At 35.3% G+C, this 23905-nt stretch overlaps 1 protein-coding gene across 19 annotated transcripts in view; it reads right to left on the bottom strand.

The window, feature by feature from the left end:
* Positions 1 to 23905, bottom strand: part of LOC111057314 (potassium channel subfamily T member 2-like) — a 699972-nt gene that overhangs the window by 293680 nt on the left and 382387 nt on the right. The window contains exon 1 of one of the 19 annotated variants that reach the window (XM_039431626.1): positions 3828 to 3986. The exons of the other annotated variants lie outside the window; for them this stretch is intronic. Within the exon in view, the coding sequence (XP_039287560.1) occupies positions 3828 to 3898 (71 nt within the window). The 5' untranslated portion in view covers positions 3899 to 3986. Of the gene's footprint in view, positions 1 to 3827; positions 3987 to 23905 lie in introns of those variants that run through there. 19 annotated transcript variants of the gene reach the window in all.

Raw genomic sequence — 23905 nt, 5'->3', positions numbered from 1 at the left:
GCTATGCCTGTTGTCTTCTCCCAATCATATTATATTTATTATAGTTATGATCTGTAATGACAATGGAATAAATAAATAAATAAACTGTCAACTCCACTCATAAATATAACCAGGTCAACAAATGCTGATAGTTTCAAATAATATGTCAGCTTCAGCTCTATACAGTCAACAGCCTCCACTCCCATCATTAATGTTTCAGTCTCCAATCTGCACAACCCGACTATAATCACGAAACTAATGAGATATTTTTCATGATTCTGTTACGGTGATCGGGCTATCCGACTGCTATTTTTACTGTAAGGAACTTCAACATCCAATTTTCTGATATTCATGTTTGTTATCATTCACTTGTAAACTACTATCTTCTTCTTCATGTGCCGTCTCCATGGCGGAGGTTGGCTATCATGATGGCAATTTTCACCCTGCTTACAGCTGACTTGAAAAGTTCATTTGAGGTGCACTTGAACCAATCCCTTAAATTGCGCAACCAAGATATCCTTCTTCGCCCCACTGACCTCCTACCTGTTATTTTGCCTTGCATAATGAGGTGCAATATTCCATACTTGTGACCTCTCATTATGTGACCCAGGTACCTTAATTTGCGCTCCTTGATTTCACCAATGAGTTGCAGTTTCTTACCCATTCTCCTCAGAACCTCTTCATTTGTAACATGATCGGTGTATGAGATTCTCAGCATTCTGCGATAGGTCCACATCTCAAAGGCTTACTATATGAAAGTTTCTATAAAGTTACTATATGAAATAAACTACTATATGAAAGTTTATTAGTAGTTCAGTAAACAGTAGACATCACGCAGTTTTCTCATCCACAAGTATCCCAGATTGCCCAGGGTCGTGTGTGCGTATTAGAGGGAGGTTGGTGGAAGAGGAATGGATCTCAATGGCAATTATAGATCAGTTAAATCATGAAGTCATTTCAAGTTAGAGTATAATAATAATAATAATATCGAGTGACCTGGCTGGCTCAGGTCTGGTGTCAGAGTTTTCAGGTCGCAACTGATCAATTTCAGGGCCTCTGACATGACCTAACGACTGATTTTTAGGCAGCCGGGACCGACGGGTTAACGTGTCCATCCGAAACACTCAAGTTAGAGTAAGAAGAGGTCATGTAAGGCAGAAGAGGAAGGTATAATGTGATGTCCATTCATTGGTATTGACAAGAGTACCTGACTTAACTGAGCTGAGCGATTAGATTTACTCCAAACCCTGGGTTGAATAATACTCTCGCCAATTTCTTCACTCTCTACACATGGTATAAGGATTGTAAGTTATGAATACAGTTTTTACTTTCCTTGCCCAATTACCATAGGTAAGGAAAGTATTGCTTTCCGAAAAAAATTAAGGTACCCCAATTTCTAAATTTCTATACGTTTTAAAACTGGTTTTTGGGTATTGGTCTGTATGTGTGTGTGTGTGTGTGTGTGTGTGTGTGTGTGTGTGTGTGTGTGTGTTGTGTGTGTGTGTGTGTGTATGAGTGTATGTGCGTCTGTGTACACGATATCTCATCTCCCAATTAACGGAATGAATTGAAATTTGGAACTTAAGGTCCTTTCACTATAAGGATCCGACACGAACATTTTCGATCAAATGCAATTCAAGATGGCGGCTAAAATGACGAAAATATTGTCAAAAACAGGGTTTTTCGTGATTTTCTCGGAAACGGCTCAACCGATTTCGATCAAATTCATACCTAAAATAGTCATCGATAAGCTATATCAACTGCCACAAGTCCCATATCTGTAAAAATTTCAGGAGCTCAGCCCCATCAATGCAGATAGCATCCCAATTATCAGGGTTCAGATACAATTGAAACAAGAAAAATCAAGTGGAGTAGATTGAGCATGAAATCTCTACAATTAATGTTCAGTAACATTTTCACCTAAAATTGAAAATAAGCTTTAAATTCGAGAAAATGTGATTATTCAATTGCAAAATATTGTTGATTCTATTAAATCATTCACTATGAAGAGATAGCAGACCTCATGTGTGTCTCCAGCGTTATTACCCTGTCACCAGCTGGCTCAAATCACTGAATAGTAGACTTGAGATGCGCGGGAACACTAGCGTCAGGTGATCATAACGGCAAGGAAAGTTGTGTGAGTGCGCCACACCAGATTTTTATGTATATTATTGTGATTATGGAATCGGACAATGAGGACAATCCTCTTAATATATGTGTGTTTGAAGAATCCATAGCAGGAAGACTTGAACGGTAAACTTGTTACAATTATTGAGATTTTTTCTAACTGTCAATATTAGACCCCTATCAAAGCTCTACTTTCCATTGAAATAATGCTGCTAGATTAAAGTGAACCACACTACAGTTACAACCACTCATTCACCATGCTAAAACAACAAACAAGTAAGCCATTATCAACCATCATAGTTGTTATAATATTATTATCACTCAAGACTATAGTGCTCCTTTCATAATAATTACTGATATACTTTGTGGGTCATATTGAGGGTTGTATTATGGTTGGACCCATAACAGGATCGAATTGAAATTCTCACCAATCACCATCAATATCATCAACCATTTTTAAACAAGAAGGTGCTACTACTATCCCATCAACAAACATTAAGGTTGTTACATGATCATCAATCAAAACTATATCACTCAAGACTATAAATCAAGTGTTCCTCTCAACGTTACTAATATACTTTGTGAGTCATATTGAAGGTGGTATTTTGATGGTATCCATAACAGAAATGACTTGAACTTCTCACTAATCACCATCAAATCATCAACCATTTTTAACCATTTTTAATAGTAATAATAATACTATCAATTTTATTGTATAGGGCATTTTAAAGAATAAAGAATTTTGAATTGAATTTGAATTTGAATTAAACAAGAAAGTGCTACTACCGCATCAACAAACATTACAGTTGTTACACTATCATCAATCAAAACAATATTCCAGGTTTTTCCCTCTCACACATGTGAAGGCCTATAGTTTTGTGGAGGGATTGCAAATACTTTGTGTTGTGTGATTTCCACTTTTATAATATTGTTGTAAAAAGTCACCTTGATGATGTGACCTGTGTATCCACGAAAGCAAAATATTGAATAATGAAAAAGACTAAGAAATTGTCAAAAAACCACTGATCTATCAGTTTTAAATCAGTGGTTTTTTGACAATTTCTTAATCTTTTTCATTCAATATGAATAATTACCACAATATCAACTTCTCAACTACACAAAAAGGGAAAACAAAATATGGTTTCATGTGCATGCTCCTGTACCAAACATGATAGCTTGACTGTGGAGTGAACAAAATCTGTGTTTTTATAACATTGTGCTATAGATTAATAAGATTTGATTTGATTTTCCTGATAAGTCTTTGTTCTTTGAGATTAGTTCACTTTACAATTTGATAGCATGTATCATTTTTGATGTTGTCGATTTTATTTGATTTTGATGAAAAGTCTTTGTTCTTTGAGATTGGTTTACAATTTGTTTACAATTGTTTTTATAACATTGTGCTATAGATTAATAAGATTTGATTTGATTTCATGATAAGTCTTTGTTCTTTGAGATTGGTTTACAATTTGTTAGCATGTATCATTTTTGATGTTGTAGATTTTATTTGATTTTGATGAAAAGTCTTTGTTCTTTGAGATTGATTTACTTTACAATTTGTTAGCATGTTTCATTTTTGATGTTGTATAATCTATGATGATTGCATAACAATCCAACAGGTGAGGAGTGGTAGGTGGTGGTGGGGGGGAGGTTGTTGAGCAGAGGTGTGTCCATTAGGGGTAGGTGCTGAGTGCCGCGGTTTCAATCACTCAATCACCCACCTTGGTATCCGATCGTAGCTATCCCATGAGGTGAGGCAGTTGTAGGAGCTGTAGCGACTAGATCCGGCCATCTAGACAGTTGTGGCGGGCTCACATTTTCGGCTCAGGGCCTGCTTTAGGTCGGCCATTCAACCAACCTTTCCCGAAAGCAACGCGTCACCTACTGGTCTACAGACTGCGTTAGGAGCGTTCGTTTCCCCCTCCAACGACCTGAAACATTCCCCCCTCGCCACCAACCCCCCACCAATCATCAAAAGACCCCTCCCACCCTTACGTCATAGTTCTGACGTCATCGACGTCGTGACGCTTTAAGGGGTACTTGCTCCCCCCTCAATTGATTACACAGTTGCATTATCAATTTGACCCGTCCATCAATGTTAACTTCGGTTTTATTGAATTTCGGTGATAAGGGAAGTTTGGGCCAATTTTCATAGAGTTCGCTCGCCAACCCCGTTAGAATACTCTGTCTTTCTCTTGAGATAGGAGGAAGGTTGTTGAAATGGAACTTGAGTGAAATTACAATGGACCTCTCTAAATCGTGTTATTCAAATTGATTTTCTCATATTTTTGGAGAAGAATTCATAAATAATTATTGATAAATCTACGGACCTTACTCATAATCTATTTCCTCTCTAACTGAATTCATAAAATTATCGAATCTAAGGTCTCAATTTTTCATCAAATCTCACATTTCCCATATTGCGTTTCTTGTAGCGCTTCCTAGAGATATCTTTGATTGGACAGTTTACAAAATTTTACATTTACCCCAATATATACATTTGTTCTATTGATTGATTGGTGACGTTTCCTATAGAATCTAAGGTCTCAATTTCTCATCAAATCTCACATTTCTCATATTGCGTTTCTTGTAGCGTTTCCTAGAGATATCTCTGATTAGACAGTTTACAAAATTTTCCATTCACCCCAATATATATATTTGTTCCATTGACTGTTGGGTGACGTTTTCCATAGAGATTATACTGATAAAGCAGATTTCACAGCTCAACCAAAACAGTTACCCATCATCAGTATTGAATGAGAAAACTTTAAATCATTGTAGAAACCCATTATCCATTGGAAAACGAGAAACTTAGTTCAGATACTTCTCTGATATTCATGTATATACTCTTCTCTCAGAGAAAATCTCTCATGAATGATAATTATTTATCTCTTCATAAAGGGAAATTTTCATCATCCAAAGTTTAGTTTTTGTGTTAGAGCTCAGTAGAGAAGGAAGAATGTAATGATGCTGTCTCTGTAAGTTTCTATTCGACTCAAATTTCTTTGAATATTATTGAATGAATTTCAAAAGTTCATCCACTTAACTACATCATGGATTACCTACTCTATACTACACTCCATGATATTGCGTTTGATATTATACATTGATAGTATAGAAGAATGAATAATAACGGATTTTGATACTGACTGCGTCATTGAAGGGCTTGGAGTGGTGAGTGATCAAATCTAAGTAAAGTGCAATAGTAAGTAATATGATTGCTTACTTCTTACTACATCTTTATCTCCGTACGGAATATGAAAAATATTATGACCCTATACGGAATATATAAATAATAACGGATTTTTATGCTGACTGTGTCATTGAAGGGCTTGGAGAGGTGAGTGATCAAATCTAAGTAAAGTGCAATAGTGGAATAATATGATTGCTTACTTCTTACTACATCTTTATCTCCGTACGGAATATGAGAAATATTATGACCCTTTACGAAAAATGATTTATTCGTGGAAAATTCCATCATACTGTTGCCAGGAAGCCTTATCCAACAATAACTTCCCATCATAAGTGAATGAGATCGAAAACGTAGGCGTCATTTTTCAATAATGCTATCTTTGTTGTTTTCAGTAAGCCTCTACCAATCTCCCTAGTGCGATAACCTGACAAAACATGGCGACAAAGTTGTCTCAAGACAAACAGACAAACACAAACACGTCACTTAACTGTGACGTCACTCGCCTCTCACCAGCGACACGTCACTGTAGTGACATTCACCACCTACTGTCAGCAAACCTCATTCATAACACTGGAACTTCCTGTTTAACTAATGCTGACAGTTTAAAGTGATACGTCACTGTAGTGACATTTACTGTCAACTGTCAGCATGCATCATAAGCAGCATCAAGGATTCCCGTTCTATCATCGCTGACAGTTTGAAGGAATTCTCACCAGTAAACAATACATACATCATGGTATACAGGCAATAATGGTCAATATTTACTTTATACACATGCTCTGGATAGACGTCTTCCATCAATGTTACTGGGACATTATGTTATGGTTGGAGTTGGAGGAAACTAGCCTTTATCACAGAGAAGAATAGGAATTTCTATCTTAGAAAAAGATTTTCATGATATAAGATTAGAAGAATGAGATTGGATTAGATGTGATTCATATTAACCAGGATAGAGAGGATAGGATAGTATCCTTTCTACTTTCTTTGCCCTATCACCATAGGTAAGGAAAGTATTGCTTTCCGAAAAAAATTAAGGTAACCCAATTTCTAAATTTCTATACGTTTCAAGGTCCCCTGAGTCCAAAAAAGTGGTTTTTGGGTATTGGTCTGTATGTATGTGTGTGTGTGTGTGTGTGTGTGTGTGTGTGTGTGTGTGTGTGTGTGTGTGTGTGTGTGTGTGTGTGTGTTGTGTGTGTGTGTGTGTGTGTGTGTGTGTGTGTGTGTGTGTGTGTGTGTGTGTGTGTGTGTGTGTGTGTGTGTGTGTATGAGTGTATGTGCGTCTGTGTACACGATATCTCATCTCCCAATTAACGGAATGACTTGAAATTTGGAACTTAAGGTCCTTTCACTATAAGGATCCGACACGAACAATTTGGATCAAATGCAATTCAAGATGGCGACTAAAATGGCGAAAATGTTGTCAAAAACAGGGTTTTTCGTGACTTTCTCGGAAACGGCTCCAACGATTTTGATCAAATTCATACCTAAAATAGTCATCGATAAGCTCTATCAACTGCCACGAGTCCCATATCTGTAAAAAAATTCAGGAGCTCCGCCCCATCAATGCAGATAGATTCCCAATTATCAGGCTTCAGATACAATTGAAACAAAATAAATCAAGTGGAGTAGATTGAGCATGAAAATCTCTACAATTAATGTTAAGTAACATTTTCACCTAAAATTGGAAATAAGCTTTAAATTCGAGAAAATGTGATTATTCAATTGCAAATTATTGTTGATTCTATTAAATCATTCACTATGAAGAGATAGCAGACCTCATGTTTGTCTCCAGCGTTATTGCCCTGTCACCAGCTGGCTCAAATATTTGAATAGTAGACTTGAGATGCGCGGGAACACTAGCGTCAGTGATCAAATTTCATAACGGGAAGAAAAGTTGTGTGAGTGCGCCACACCAGATTTTTTGTATCTTCATCTGGATCTAGATAATGTTTGAAGAGATCAAGTGGATTGATAGTAGATTTTTCTTGGAAGTTGTATTTTATCCCATAAAGATATAATCTTTTGATGGATATCATATCCATCAATGTGGCTAAACATTTTATGATTGGTGAGCCTTCATTTTCATTATATGAGAATTGAGCCTATACTGTGATAATGTTTAACGAATAACAGTTGATGAATGTTTACGTAATCTGTTGAAACGGGATCTTTCGACTGTCATACTAGTAGTTTATTTATTTAGTAGTTCTGTGAACAGTAGACCTCACGCAGTTTTCTCATACACAAGTATCTGATGTCACCTGTTCTAGAATATTATAATTTCTTCAGCATTATTTAGTTCATTTATTCATTTTTATTTAATTTTCAATCTTATTAAATTTGTTTCAAATGTGAGAATATTGATACTGATGGGCATGCATCATAAAAAAAATATTGAAACCCCACCTTATACAAAATAGACACGGCCAGACATCTGTGTAATGCATGCAATGTATAATCCACTTGTCAGCTGATTGATTATGAATAATATTGTACTTTCTGATTAATCCTATCTTTAAAGATGATATATATAGTGATATATCAGAGTATGGAGGAATTCCTTTTCTCTTCATATAATCGTTGAAATGCAAAATTTCAAAAAACCTTGTGTATACATCGACGCCCAGTTGAAAAAGGAATATTCATGTCAAATCTCATGGAACTCTATCAACGCGTTTGGCCGTAATCGCGTTACATACAGACAGACAAAAGCAAATCGAGTTATAACATACACATCACTACGCTCGGTCAACTAGCTAAATGCTTAACTATTAATGCTACATTTGGACTGTTGTATAAATTAGAATTGGAACCATTTTGGGCGGAAGCCTGTGGTACTTTTCTGTAAATTACGTGATTCTGAATGATTAAATAAATTAATTAATGGAATACAGCCTAATGAGAGATGTACTGAATCATGTATAATTCGTTTTTGAATTTCCAGTAAACTCCATTTACAAAATACTGCATCAATATTAGGTGAGTGAAATGTGCAACTACTAGCAGAAATTATAACGCAATAAAGATAAGTGGACAAATTAATAACCTATGTCGTATGTCTTCAACTGAAAGCTTGTAAGCTTGGAAAAAGATACATCGGAAGACCGAGGAAGCGGTGGAAACCGGAAAAGCCTTTAGTCCATGATGGATGATGAAGATGATTTATGGTATGCTATATCATGTTATACTATACTCTCTGCTGACATTACATTCCATACTCACTGATTATCAGAGAGCCGAATTTCAAGAATCTAATAGAATAATAATGACCGGAACAGATTGAGTATTTCAAAGTATTTCAGAGTAATAGACGTTTTGTTCCTCCTCGAGATTTCTGTGCAGTAGATCACATTCTATTCATATAATACATGATTCAGTACATCTCTCATTAGGCTGTATTCCATTAAGTAATTTATTCAATCATTCAGAATCACGTAATTTACAGAAAAGTACCACAGGCTTCCGTGGTAGTGTGAACACTTATATAAGTGTTCATATGCAGTAGATCTCATTCTATGCATATGTACATAAATCATCCTATTAAAGAAAAATGCAGTTTCAAAAGTAGTTATTCTATGTAATAAGACTTCAATAACAGCCTTGTGAGAGCTTTGACAACTGACCGTGAAACTGAATACGAGAACGCAAAATGGAACTGAAATTCGAATCTGGAATATTCTCAAAGCAAATTGCAAAGATCAAATGGCTGTTTCAGTGCGACATGGGAAGAAAACTGCGTTTGCTTGCGAGTTGAAACCTTATTTTTATCAGTGATGAGTGGAAATAGGAGTGAAAATGTATGTGAGGGGAGAACAAAAAGTACGGTGTCAACTGAGAAAAGAGCATTATTGTATAAAGGTACGTTTTCCTTTATGCGTGAATTTCCGCAGTCGACGACGGCAAGCATTGTTGACATTCATATTGTCCAAATTTCAAGTGTGCTAAAACAGCTGATCAAACAACTTTTTATCATTTGTCTTTATTATTAGAGAATTGAACATTCCTAATAATATCAACATATTGCCATTCAAAAGTATAAAAAAGTATAAGCTCAACCTGCCCCATTAAAACATAATTGCACATAATATTATAGGTTATGTAAACAAATTTGAATCTACCCAATCTGAGATTTTCTTCCTGTCGTGGTCGACGACAGCATTCACGCACAAACGAAAAGGTTGCAATTTCAGAGTTATTAAAGGTGAGAAAGAATGAATAACTGGACTTCATGGAAGTACAATGGAGAGAAGATACCGTCAGTTTCTCTCCTATAATTTCTATTATATAATATCTATGAACGTTATTATTCGTCTGAACAGTACTGAACTGGTAAAGTTACTAGAGAAACATTTGTTATACCAGTATCTTCAACTTAATGTTCATCATCCATAACCTTATGAGAACTTCAGAATCAAAGACTAGCATTATCTCTTCCAAATTCCTAGTTCTTTTTTATTTTGTATATCTCTGGAATAACGTTGTTCTTTATTCATAATAATATTGGAGAAAACTCGGTTACTCAATCACAGAGATATCCAGTCTGTTTTCTTTTTTTTACCTCTGGCATCTTGTACCTCTCAACTTACAAAATTCAAATCAAATCAAATAGCTATTTATTTATACATTCATACATTGTAAATTAATGATAATTCACTATGATCAGTTGAGGTAGTCTTGTATACAATATGGGCTGATTGAAATTAAATATTTTTTCAATTCTTTCTTAAAATCTGCACCATCCTTCTCTCTGATATTGATTGGCAACCGATCGAAAAACTCAGCTCCCTCCAATATTATAGTTTCAAATCATTTTTTGATAATTTGATTGCTATTGAACATCCTGAACCACTCTCCGCGATTCTCTAGAAGTAATTGGAATTGCATTTTTCATGTATTACACCATGTTATCCTGTGGAGAACGAATGAGCATTGGGCAATAACAAGAAATTATTGGGAAGAAAACAAGCACGAAGCACGCGACTCAGAGTCAAGAATAGTGTATAGATACATCATAGTGTATGTATACCATCCTTGACTCAGAGCTGCATGCTAATAGCTATTTATTAAATTGATTTCACTCATTCCATATCCTTGATTAATTTAAATAATCAGAAAATATTATTAGTTTCAATAATGAATGCAACATGACAATACTGTTTGATGGCGAGAAAAATACTTACAGTTAACTTCAAACAACGCATTTTCTGGTGCCACCTTGAGAAATGAATTGATTTGTCAGATATCTTATTCAAAAAACTAGAGAGCTGTGTTTGATATGTTGGAATTCACTGCTCTCTTATTGGTAAGCTTGTGTTTGGTTGATTTCTCTCTCACTCTATTCCTATTGGCTGTCGTATTGACAACGAAATCGCTGCTCTCTCATTGGTTAGCTTCTGTTTGGTTGATTGCTCTCTTACTTGATTCTGATTGGCTGTCGCCATGACAACGAAATCGCTGCTATCTCAGTGATTAGATTGTGATTGATTGATTCCTCTGTAACTCAGTTCCTATTGGCTGTCGCCTTGGCATCTAAAATCGCTGCTCTCTCATTGGTTAGCTTGTGTTTTGTTGATTTCTCTCTTACTCGATTCCTATTTGCTGTCGCCTTGACAACGAATTCGCTGCCCTCTTATTGGTTAGCTTATGATTGGTTGATTTCTCTCTTACTCGATTCCAATTGGCTGTCGCCATGACAACGAAATTGCTGCTCTCTCATTGGTTAGCTTGTGATTGATTGATTTCTCTCACTCTATTCCTATTGGCTACCGCCATGACAACGAAATTGCTGCTCTCTCATTGGGATTGGCTGTCGCCATGACAACGAAATCGCTGCTCTCTCATTGGTTAGCTTGTGTTTGGTTGATTTCTCTCTTACTCGATTCCGATTGGCTGTCGCCATGACAACGAAATTGCTGCTCTCTCATTGGTTAGCTTGTGTTTGATTGATTTCTATCTTACTCGATTCCGATTGGCTGTCGCCATGACAACGAAATCGCTGCTCTCTTATTGGTTAGCTTGTGATTGATTAATTTCATCCTCACTCTAGTCCTATTGGCTACAGCCATGACAACGAAATTGCTGCTCTCTCATTGGGATTGGCTGTCGCCATGACAACGAATTCGCTGCTATCTCAGTGATTAGATTGTGATTGATTGATTCCTCTGTAACTCAGTTCCTATTGGCTGTCGCCTTGGCATCTAAAATCGCTGCTCTCTCATTGGTTAGCTTGGGTTCTGTCGATTTCTCTCTTACTCGATTCCTATTGGCTGGGGCCATGACAACGAAATCGCTGCTCTCTCAGTGATTAGATTGTGATTGATTGATTTCTCTGTAACTCAGTTCCTATTGGCTGTCGCCTTGGCATCCAAAATCGCTTCTCTCTCATTGGTTGGCTTGTGTTCTGTCGATTTCTCTCTTACTCGATTCCTATTGGCTGTCGCCTTGAAATCTCAATTCGCTGCCCTCTTATTGGTTAGCTTATGATTGGTTGAATCATAATCATAATCGCTGCTATAGCGATTATTATATTAATTGATATATCTTATTGGTATTTGTTGTCTGAAAACATTCCAGTCCGATGTTCCGATTCCGATTCCGATTCCCATTTTACCCGCCAATTCATACCTAATTCATATCAATTGTGTTTTATTTCTGGTTCAAAATTTTTCTTAATAACACAATATTTCTAAGTTCTGAGAGTTTATTGATTGTAATCATTCTATCATATTCTGTTTTTAATGAATTCAAAATCAAAACTCCTAGTTTGTTTTTCTCTGGATTAAGAAGTGGACTCAAATCAATTCAAGTAGATAGCATAACCTATACTTTTCATTCATAACTCTACCTTCATTATTCATCCCATCATCATCACCTGGGCTCAAAATACTTCTAGAAAGTCGCCTTTGCAGAATAATGAATGAATTAATAAATAAATGAAATAAATAAAAATGGAATGTGTGGAACATTGATAATATGGACGAGGTGTCGAAAAAACGTAGCTAAATGTATGGACATTTTATTTATAGACGTGGACATAGTATTGAAGATGGATTGTGGCATGTACAACGCTTTGAATGTACAAATGATACAAAAACTAATATTATCACATATACAATGTACATCATGTCTTGATATACATGTGTAAGACGGAGGTAAAGGAAAATAATGAGAAAAAAAGAAAAGAGAGAAAAACCAGGGATAGAAAAGAGATAGGTTGTGTTCTATGTAATATTGTACTATGTGGAACTCTGTAGATAATAACGTGATATTTTATAGGATAGGTAACTCATAGAGAACATAAAATACGTCGTGAATTTCGAACATCCCCAAACGGGTCGAGAAGATTGAGCGATCAAAGCGTGCGTTTTGGGAGCAGACGGACTGGAAACGGAGCACCGGCGTTCACCACCGAATCAGTGCCGGTTCACCAGACTTCACAGTTCGATCGCCCAATCTGAACACATGCACCGCTCATAAATATTTGATAACACCACCACGCTACCCGGGAATTAACACAGCCGAGACCTGACATCCTATGTGTGTATTCTCAGACTCAAAGTATAGCGAGATTCTCTACAATTTGTCAGCATACCTTAAATATAAATAGAGGCAGATTCTCATTTGAACGGTCAGAATTTATTATAATGACTTTTAATAGAGGTAGATTCCCACAAAAAGTGATTGTTATAATTATTTATTGACCAAGCGGAGTGAGGTCTTAGATTCAGGTCGACGGTTTTGCATTTCTTTTCATTTATGTTAATATGTTTTTATGTTTATATTTATGTTCCGCATTTACGGCGAAATACAGCAATAGATTTCTATAAAATTTGACAATGACGCATGCAATAACGCATGCAATTCAATATTTCAATGTAACTTATTAGAAACACAGCTGTTGTGTGGACTATCCATTGCATGCTGTGAGGCATGCAATTTATAGCTTGAAGTAGCATAGTATTTTCTCTGCTTTCAACTATAATGTGGTCCACCTTATAATGGCAGTGGATGAAGATAGAAGAATAGTGATGCCGATTCTCTGCATTAATTAATTATATTTTTACACTGACAAAAACATAAATTGTCATCGTTGTGGACCTAGAAAAGGATAGTACCACCGGCTTTGTAGAATGATAGACAAGGATAGCAAAACCAAAGTTGATCAAATACTGTCATTATAACGTGGACCTCACTATAGCTTTTGATGATAGTAGCATAGCTGTTTACATCAATTTTTTTAGGATTTTCGATACAACAACCTAAACAGCTATTTTTTTCGTTTATACACCGATATCTCGCCGACACGACAGGACAGGACAGAGTTTACTCTGATGGACAATATTGGAGAAGACTGTGTGGTTTATAACAGCGCGAGGTCTAACCCTTTTAAAGGATGGAAATCCAGCTGTACGTCAAAAGGAAGAGTATTTGACCAATAACTTATCCTGAAAGTAACAGTATTAAATCTACAACAGTCTCCAACTTATTGAAGGATTCTCATACATACAGTATGACTCACTCTGTATAACTAGACTTTTTATCAGTGACTTGTTTAAACCGTCTAGATATTATTTATGATATTATGAATTTCAGCAGTATCTTTAACTAGCTATCAGGCTCGCTTCGCTCGTCATATCCGTCTAGCCAGGGGGCTCAACCCCCTGGACCCCCGACTGGATCGTCCAAGAATGAGATCGGCAGGCTCGCTTCGCTCGCCTGCATTTTCCATTCGAGCATTTTTATCGTATGTTAGTACGATTCAGTTGGGGGTCCAGACTAAACGTCTGGCTAAACGGATATGGCGAGCTTAGCAAACCTGACGGCTAGTAATATAATATTCCCAGGAATAGCTCTGATTGAAGTAGCATTGCCCAATCAATTTTTCCGCGATATAAATGCATTTCAATCTTCAACTTGGTGCCAACCTAACAAAGTCAACTCAACTTGATTCCAACCTGACAAAATTATTAATTTAGTTACCAGTTAACAACTGTTTCGAAGAGGTAATCTCTCTAGATTATAGTTCTATATTAACATATGGTATGGACATTTCTGTGGGTAGATGACACAAGCTGATAAGTCATGATTTGTAAAACTTTTCAGGAGAGCAATTTGAAAGTTTGGCATAGCTGCAAACATTATCTATAATATTTTTTCTTACCCATTTTACACTAATATAATCAGCTGATCCTCGACTATTTAAATAGAAAATATCAAGGGGATAAAACAATTTATTTAAATTAACTATTGAGAATTTTTGCAAGTGATGTCAGAGATATCATGTTTTGCCATCTGCCAAATGTTTCAAATCACAATGTAACAGTATAGGGAATATCTTAAAAATCGATTTAATAGAAATTTGAATATATTTTTTTAAAATTAATTGCTATTATTTACAAGTATTGATCAAGTTAACCAAACTTGAACTGTTTGCAAAGTTGTATGGGTTATGTAGTTCTCAATATGGGTTATTGATTTTCAGATTTTATAATAGCCTACCAGTACATACACTTATCAAATTTTGTCATCTTTTGATAATTGGATTATAATACAAACCGGTAGAAGAGTGTTGAGATATATGTACTTATCAATATTTGTCAACTTGGGGTTTGGAAGAAAATGCACTATCAGGCTTAAGCAAGGCCTATATCTCAGCTATTTAAAAAGGTACAACATATTTAGTTATACCATCTTATAGATCTAATTTTTCTGAACACAACCATATGCATAACTCAATACGGTCAAAAATGTGACTTATCAACTTGTGTCATCTACCCACAGATTTTTCAATTATAATTAAGAGATTGGAATAAGAAGAATATACATGCTAAAAGACGAACTTTAAACCCTTAAAAACCACCCTTAGAGTTAAAATATTGCCAAATCCGTTCTTAGTGCGCCTCTAAAGAGCCAACTGAACATACCTACCAAATTTGAACGTTTTTGGTCTGGTAGATTTTTAGTTCTGCGAGTGAGTGAGTCAGTCAGTGAGTGAGTGCCATTTCGCTTTTATATAGATGCATTATTATATTATGAATTAAACTCTGTATCAAAGACTTGTCTAAACTGTCAGCATTCCTTATAGATAACATCTATGCTTCCTATTCAGTTAATGCTGACAGTAAAAGTTGAATCTCACAGTAGTGAATATTTGAAAGTTTGCACAGTTATATTCTTGCGGTGGTTCATTGGCATTGGGGAGCGAAACAGAGCCAACTCTTTGATAGAACTGTTCCCGGTTCACCTGATTCGTTCCTACAGGGTTTTTTTTGTCGGTCAGTGAAATATCCGTTTACACTAGAATTTTCTATCGAGCTGCACAGGTTGGTTTTTTCATGATTTCGGAAAACTGTAATGTGAGTCTATGTATGAGTTTTCAGACTACCTGTTCAAGTTGATTCATTTTTTAAGGGGATAAGGAACTTGAACGTGTGTTCCCATTGATCGTTGAATATTTTCTATCAATCTGTTCAGTTTAGTCGAGTTGAGAAAAAAAACTGTTCTAATATTATGAGCTCCCATTGATCGTGGAATATTTTCTATCAATCTGTTCAGTTTATTCGAGTTGAGAAAAACAGTTTTTTTCAATGTAAGCTTTCTATCAGTTTAGTTTCTCATTCACAGTGGAGCCAGTTACACAATCATCGATCATGGACGTACGATATTTTTCCGTCCCATCCCCATGAATTCTATCAGATTAAATGGAACTTGACAAACTTCATCTATTTAATCTAATAGAATTTATAAGGACGGTAGAAAATCGTACGTCCAAGAGTCGATGTGTGTGTAAAACTAACCTAAAGGAAATCTGAAACTTCTGAATCAATTTCAATTTCTGAAATTGAATTGGGGAACTGATATTGAACCCTTTTTGTGTAGTTGTAGTTGTGTAGTTTATCAGAGATTGACAATGGTGTAGGTAATAATCGAAACCGGTCTTTCTAAGTATCAATAAATATGTGTTTTTTTCACAATATGTCGAAAAATCGATGTTTCTGTAACACTAACCTAGAATAAATCTGAAACTTCTGATTCAATTTCAATTTCTGAAATTGAATTGGGGAACTAATATTAAACCTTTTTGTGTAGTTGTAGTTGTGTATTTTGTCAGAGATTGACAATGGTGTAGGTAATAATCGAAACCGGTCTTTCTAACTATCAATAAAAAATATGTGTTTTTTTACAATATGTCCAAAAATCGATGTTTCAATAACACTAACCTAGAATAAATCTGAAACTTCTGATTCAATTTCAATTTCTGAAATTGAATTGGGGAACTGATATTAATCCTTTTTGTGTAGTTGTAGTTGTGTAGTTTATCAGAGATTGACAATGGTGTAGGTTATAATCGAAACCGGTCTTTCTAAATATCAATAAATCTGTGTTTTTTCACAATTTCTCAGTCTTTGTCATTCAATAATATAATATTAAACCGTTAGGAGTGGCCGTAGTCGAGTGGATCAGATGCTGGCTTTATGATTCAGAGGCCCGGGTTCAAAACCCGGCCCGGGCAAGATATTTATTTCGGGCCACTCCCGTGTTTCGGATGGACACGTTAAGCCGTCGGTCCCGGCTGCCTAAAACGCAGTCGTTAGGTCATGTCAGAGGCCCTGAAATTGATCAGTTGCGACCTGAAAACTCTGACACCAGACCTGAGCCAGCCAGGTCACTCGTTATTATTATTATTATTATAAACCGTTATCAATTTGATGAAGACAGTAGAGTAATCCCAAGTGATTCCACCTGGTCTTCACTTATTGTCTATGTTCACAGTGTTTCATCATTTCGAACAAATATCAGTCAATTCCACACTGATGAGCAGAAGGATTCAGATAGTCACACGAACTGTGATTGTGAAGCACAATATTCGAACCATCAGTGAATCAATCACCTGGAAGATTGATAAAATAGCTACAGTTTGATTCACTTAATTCTGACAGCTCTGATTGAAGGGTAAGAATCTTTGTTGTTTTCACAGAATGGTGAGAGTTGGAGTGAATTCCATTATTATATTCCACTATATATATATATGCATGGCAATAGTTATCAAGATTGTATTATAGGGTGAGAGACAAACATAATACTGAGAGAGAAACTTACATTTGAGAGCGTTATTTGGCTACATTTCAAAATAATCATCCCTTCTAGTAATGAAGTTGGAATTTTTAAAAGAATTTGATCATAATTCTTCGCTGAATTAATGATTTTTTTACATAATGTAATCTATTAAGGAATTCACACGATACTATAATTGTGTTTGTTCGGAATATCGTTTAATTATTATTTTATTTTCAACTGAACTCCAAGTTCCCATTTCACTAGCTGTTGGATTATAGACAGGGTTCGATTATACTTGCGAGATTTTCTTGGCAAATTGTGCTCTACTGTTAGTTGTGTTGAATTGAGCTGCATTGGGTTGGAATGTGTTTGTCCTGCTCAATTCTTCTAAATTCAAAATTTCTAGCTTGTATATATTATTTTTGGACGAAAATTGAAGTTGAACGTTTCACAGTGGAGACATAACCTATTTTTTTGGACATATTATTGATTATGTAAATGGACGTTCACCCAATCATATGACAAGGAATGTACATGATATGAAGACACAGCTGAGGGGCAGGGCAGAGGCAGACTCTGTCTCACATGGCTAGGTTTAGTTCATAAAAATATGAAGCAGTTGGACCTGGCAAATCAGACGACCCAGGATCGTTCGAACTTGAGACTTAGATCAAGGAGAGCCGACCCCAAATAATGGGAAAAAGGCAAGGAGGAAGAGAAAGATTATTAATCATCAAAATTTGGGAGTGGAATAGTTTTGGGCCAAGCCTGTTGTTCCTTCCTAATCATATTTCTATGATTTGTATCCACGAATAAATGAATGAATCAATCTTGTAAGAATCCTTTAAGTTTGAGTTGCTGAATAAAAAGACAGGATATTGTCTAAGCAAACGTTTTATCAGGAAAATCACGTTCATTGAATGTTTTATTGGAAAAACGAAATATCAGTCTCGGTTGTTACACCGTCATCAATCTCTGGTAAATTAATACTGAAGTAAGGAGCAGCAGTATTAATACTGAGTGCCGAGCACTGTTATTGGTGGAAGGCGTGACCTATCAAGGTGAACGTCTGTCATTGGCCTAACCGAGCTTCTTCCCAATTAGAGGTTCATTAGCATGTCAAGGACAGACGTTCACCTCGATAGATCACGGCTTCAGCAATATCAGTGCTCGGCTTTTGTCAAATTACCTAGATGAGAACCGTTGATCGGCCATGAACCGATAATTGGGGAGGGGCTTGTCTAGACCAATAGAAGACGTTCAACTTGATAGGTCACCAATAACGGTGCTTAACTGTTAATTTGAATACTTCTAATCTTTACTTCTGTTCTAGTTCACTAGTTTCTATAATAAAAATGTGTTTTGACAATAATTGTCTGGTCTTTCTAGTCAGTATGTATAGAAAATAACAAAATAATGGAATTTGAAATTTTAAACTCGTAAAACTTCATAACACTGAATTTGTGTAACTTCTTAACATAATAATTATTGTATATTATTGAAATATTATTGCATCATAGCACTTTCAATTTGCATGACTTCTTCTGTTAGCTGAATCATAATAATGATCACTCAGAATGTGCTGCCCGCACAAAAACCTGCTTAATTGCTTTATGATTTTTTATTTTTTAAGTTCAATACTTTTTCTCTAATAATTATTTTTCAAAATTTTTCAGTTTTTGAATTTATCTGTAGTATCCAAGTATGACTATATTTTCATTTGATTTTTACTTATTTCATTTTTTCTATTGTGAATAAAAGTATGAAGAAGGAAGGGCCCACACAGGATTACCTTGGGAGTTTCATTTAGACTTTGATATACAATGTATTGTGCATGCGAAGGTGTTTGCTACACCAGTTAAGAGTGTTTTATTTTGTACAATGTATGTTGATTGGTCGAATAAATATTATTATTATATTTTTCCAAGGGAATGAGCTGTGAATCATAAATTGAATAAAAACACAAATATGTTGTCGAATTTTACACAGTTTTATTTGGTATACGACCAAGGTTTCGTGACCACACCGGTACATTTTCAAGTTAACTAAGTTGACAGCCAACTTGAAAATGTACCGGTGTGGTCGAGAAACCATGGTCGTATACCAAATAAAACTGTGTAGAATTTGACAACATATTTGTGTTTTTATTCAATTATGGAACGGTTCTACAATATTGACAATGACTCGAATTTTCAATTTGTAAATCATGAAGTTGGAATCAAGACTGGAACATAAGGATAGGTTCACCCCATCACTAGTAAACTAAATTTTCAGTTGTGTAGCATCGTAACAGGATTTGACGAATAATGCATGACAAACTGTAGTTTTAGGTGGGCTCCGAACTGTTGTGTAGCATCTCTATCTATTCTTCCGTGTAGACAAACCTTTTTTCCAGCTACACAGATAAAATAAGACGATATAGCAGGGTACTAGAAAGAACAGGGTTCACAGGGAGCAGGACTATGTTTGAAGACAGCCCTGAATAATGCAGAATCAGTAATTAAGTTTTATTAAAACCGGCGCCGTAAGAATTCCTAATTGCCTCATCTCTATGTAAATATACAGAGTGGGGCAGATTGTACGTGATCGTGAATGGGGTTTGAAGAATTCTCGCGAGCTTTCCAGCCTTTTGTGCGGCAAAACAAATGAGACTACAAGTTGTGGCCAGGGGGGAACCCTTGACTTCTTTAAGGGAGCCTCAAGTTGTCGAGGAAGCCTTAAGTGAGAGGAGAAAAACGGGTCAGCGACTTGCAATCTTGTTAAGGTGCGCGATTATTCTTAGTTACGACCTTAAAATATCAGGTTTGTTCTACGTTACGACCTGAAAAATCAGGTTAGGGTACGCGTTGTCCATTCTTCGTTACGACCTGGAAAGTTGGTACTGTAATAGGAAAGAGCATCACAATGATGAGAAATTGTTTCGAAATTCATTAAAAGTAAACAGAATCTTCGCTGTTATCTCGGGATGCTGCGATGGAAAGCTTGTGAAAGTTTTGTATTTCGGAATTGATTGTCATTACTTTTGGAATGGGAGAATTAATTTATTGCAACTTCCTTGTGTCAATTCTAAAGGTGCGTACAGATATACGCGCCGCGAACATGAGCAATTTACTTTTAATCAGCTGACTATATCTGTATTCTCAGAGAAACGGTATAAGATATAGATATAAAAAGCTTGGCTCCAGCTGATTAAAAGTGAATTGCTCATGTTCGCGGCGCCTATATCTGTATGCACCTTTAGATAGGCGTTGTTAAATTGAAATGGATTACAAGGTGGATTTCTAATCAATAGCATTGATAATATGTCTTTATCAGTAGCGTATGTCAACAATGATTTATTGAGAAATGTTCTTTCTTCAGACTTGTTTACTAGTGCACTTATACTTTTGTTATGATTGTCTTGTTTCTTGTATCTATATGTACCTAATAGTTGTGGTCACTGAATATCTACTTAGTTTGCACATATCATCACGAGACTAGTAAGTTTGGTCTTCCGTAAACGTGAGTGTAAATCCCCGCACACAAACCTCGATTTTTACTCATGCGGTATTTTGTTGTCCTTATAAATTCTATTTGATTGAACAAATTATGTTTGTCAAGTCCCATTTAATTTGATAGAATTTATAAGGATGCCAAAATATCGTACGACCAAGAATCGAAGTGTGTGTGCTGGGCTTTAGTTTAGACATTATCAATTTTTAATGAATTTCCTTTTACCTTTAGTGAGGTAAAGATCATATTGATCATATTAATCAATTAAAACATCAATATTCAAGTACGGGAGTGTCTGTTAGAATTTAATGGTGTCAATTGAACCACTTTCATAAGAGTCTCTCAGGAATATTTTTACCGTCGTTTACAATGAACTTTCCTGTTAAGAATTATTCACAACATAAATAATTCGACAATCCCATAAATTCACTACAACTCTTCGAATTACCTCTGAGCTGATGAATCATTTCACACACTTTAGTTTTATTTATCAACCTATATGGAGAGTAGATTTCATGAAATTTACTATCAAACAATGTTTGATTGTTCACTATGGAGAGTCATGAAATTATGGGAGAAAACTTATCTGAATTTGTCTCTATGTTACATAAACAAGAATCTTCCACACATACTCTATTGATATCATAAATTCAAAATACAAGTCAATACCACATAGTTACACAGCTATGGGTCACTCGAGTTGTGAAGTGCTGTGGAGTGAATGTGTCAAAAGCTGAGCAGTGTTGATAGTGTGAATGTTTATCTATAATAAATGATAACTTATTTATTTATATTAATATTGTTATCTTTCATTTCAAGTTAGTTGCTAGAAGTAGTAGTCCTCGTGAGAACTACCTATCCTATTAATATTCAACCCATTATCATAATTATGAGGAAAAATTGCTCATTAGTCTTTTTAGACAAGGTTGCCAAAAATGGAAACAAAATATATATATGGTTCACACAAAACACATATTATATCATTATCACACATATAAATTGATCATAAATGTACCATGCAACAATCAGCATCACAAATTCTACGAAACAAAGACAGTAATGTTCTCAAAACCAAGCCTGCCAGGAGCAGTTTTGTCAAACAATGCCTAGTCGAATTTGTACTGGGACTCCAATTAATCAATACCATGAATTCAAGCGCTCAATAATTCCATGAAAAGAGCATTGCCATTGACAACTTGAATGTACGACACTTGAACCTCAAAGGGCACTCAAATGCACCAGGTCTGCAATATTCATCGAGCAATTCAAACTGCTCCACTGAGATTTATCCCAAACTGGCAGAATTGTTCGAATGAAAAGTGCTGATTTTGGATGGAATGCACTGACAGGGTGAAATGAGAACCACTATACTGACTTGCGATACTGAACAATTGAGAGGGAATTCTTCAATATCCTGAACCAGTAATTAGAGTTGACACCTTTCCTGGATATCATGACTCACTAATGAAGTTCGTGAATTCATTCATTACAACATTGAATACTAGTTTTTATAGTGAATCTATTTGTAGTTTTCAATACCTTTGGAAAAAGGAGAAACACTCTTGCGCTTCACAGTTGACTGTATCAAACGATTTGAAAGAGTAAAAAATGTGTTTCGATCACTCGTGGGTAGTATATTATGTTATTTTATTGATTGACCGAACGAAGTGAGGTCTAAGATTCAAGTCGACGGTTTGGCATTTCTCTTAATGTTAAAATGTTTATATGTTTATATGTTGCGCATTTACGGCGAAACGTGGTAATAGATTTCCATGAAATTTGACAGGTATGTTCCGTTTTTAATTGCTCGTCGACGTTTATACATGTTTGAAAATTTTGCATTTCAAGGATAATATAAAAGGAAAAAGGAGCCTCCTCGATACGCCAATTTTAAAGTAAAAATCAGACTATAGAATTATCAATCATAAATCAAATTCTATAATTTTATAATTAAATCAGCTGACAAGTGATTACACAGATGTGTGGAGAAGCCAGTCTATTGCTGTATTTCCATAAGGTCTATAGTTTCAATCAGGTACTTGTGGATGAGAATACTGCGTGAGGTCCACTGTTCACAGAACTACTAGTACACAATAATTTATTATCATGAATGATTGCGTTAGGAACATTGGAACAGCCCAAAACTGTTATTTTCTTAAATTTTGATAAAAATAGACCAAAACGTAGATTGAGTCTTGTCTTAAATCATTTTCAATTTGATTTCAATTCAAAATGGAAAATATAGTCTTGATGACCAGAGTTTAGAATCCCGATGAGTTGTAGATATTGATTCACATATTATAAAAATCAATCATTTAAACATTGAATCAGATACCTTTATTCGAAATTATTGTTTGAATTAATAAATTGTTTAGGCTCCAAATACCTGTCGTAAGTGGAAACTGAGATTTTTTCTATACTAATTTCTTTTATAAACTAATTATCTTATACTATTGAATTTTAAAAATTTAAGAGGCATTCTCGCTAATTAGATCACAGGAATGTATCTATTTTTTTTCTATCCTTAACTGATTGATTCATACGATAAGTACATCATCAAAATGATAGGAAGAGAAAAAATAAGGTAACATTGAGCTATTTCTCTCCAAATTTAGATATGATTACACATAGTCCCAAATAGGTTGTCTTAATCTACCAATGATAAGTGAATGATGCAGATAAATCAACTAGATTCTCTAACTTTTCCCAAAGGCCTACTGACCAAAAATTTGGAATTCCAATGAGTTGTAAATTGATCCACATATTATAAACATCAATTATTTTAACATTGAATTGGATACCTTCATTCGGAATTATTGTTTGAATGAATACATTGTTTAGGCTCCGAATACCTGTCGTAAGTAGATATTGAGATAATCATCCTGTACTATCCAATTTGAAAAAAATTAAGAAACATTCTCGCTAATTAGATCACAGAAATGAATCTATTTTTTTCTATCCTTAATTGATTGATTCATACGATAAGTACATCATCAAAATGATAGGAAGAGAAAAAATAAGGTAACATTGTGCTATTTTCCTCCAAATTTAGATATG

Source organism: Nilaparvata lugens, chromosome 6 (assembly GCF_014356525.2).
Source record: "Nilaparvata lugens isolate BPH chromosome 6, ASM1435652v1, whole genome shotgun sequence".
In the NCBI taxonomy this organism is placed as follows: Eukaryota; Metazoa; Arthropoda; class Insecta; order Hemiptera; family Delphacidae; genus Nilaparvata; species Nilaparvata lugens.
Note: the sequence above shows the minus strand (reverse complement) of the source record. Positions and strands in the feature narration are given on the sequence as shown.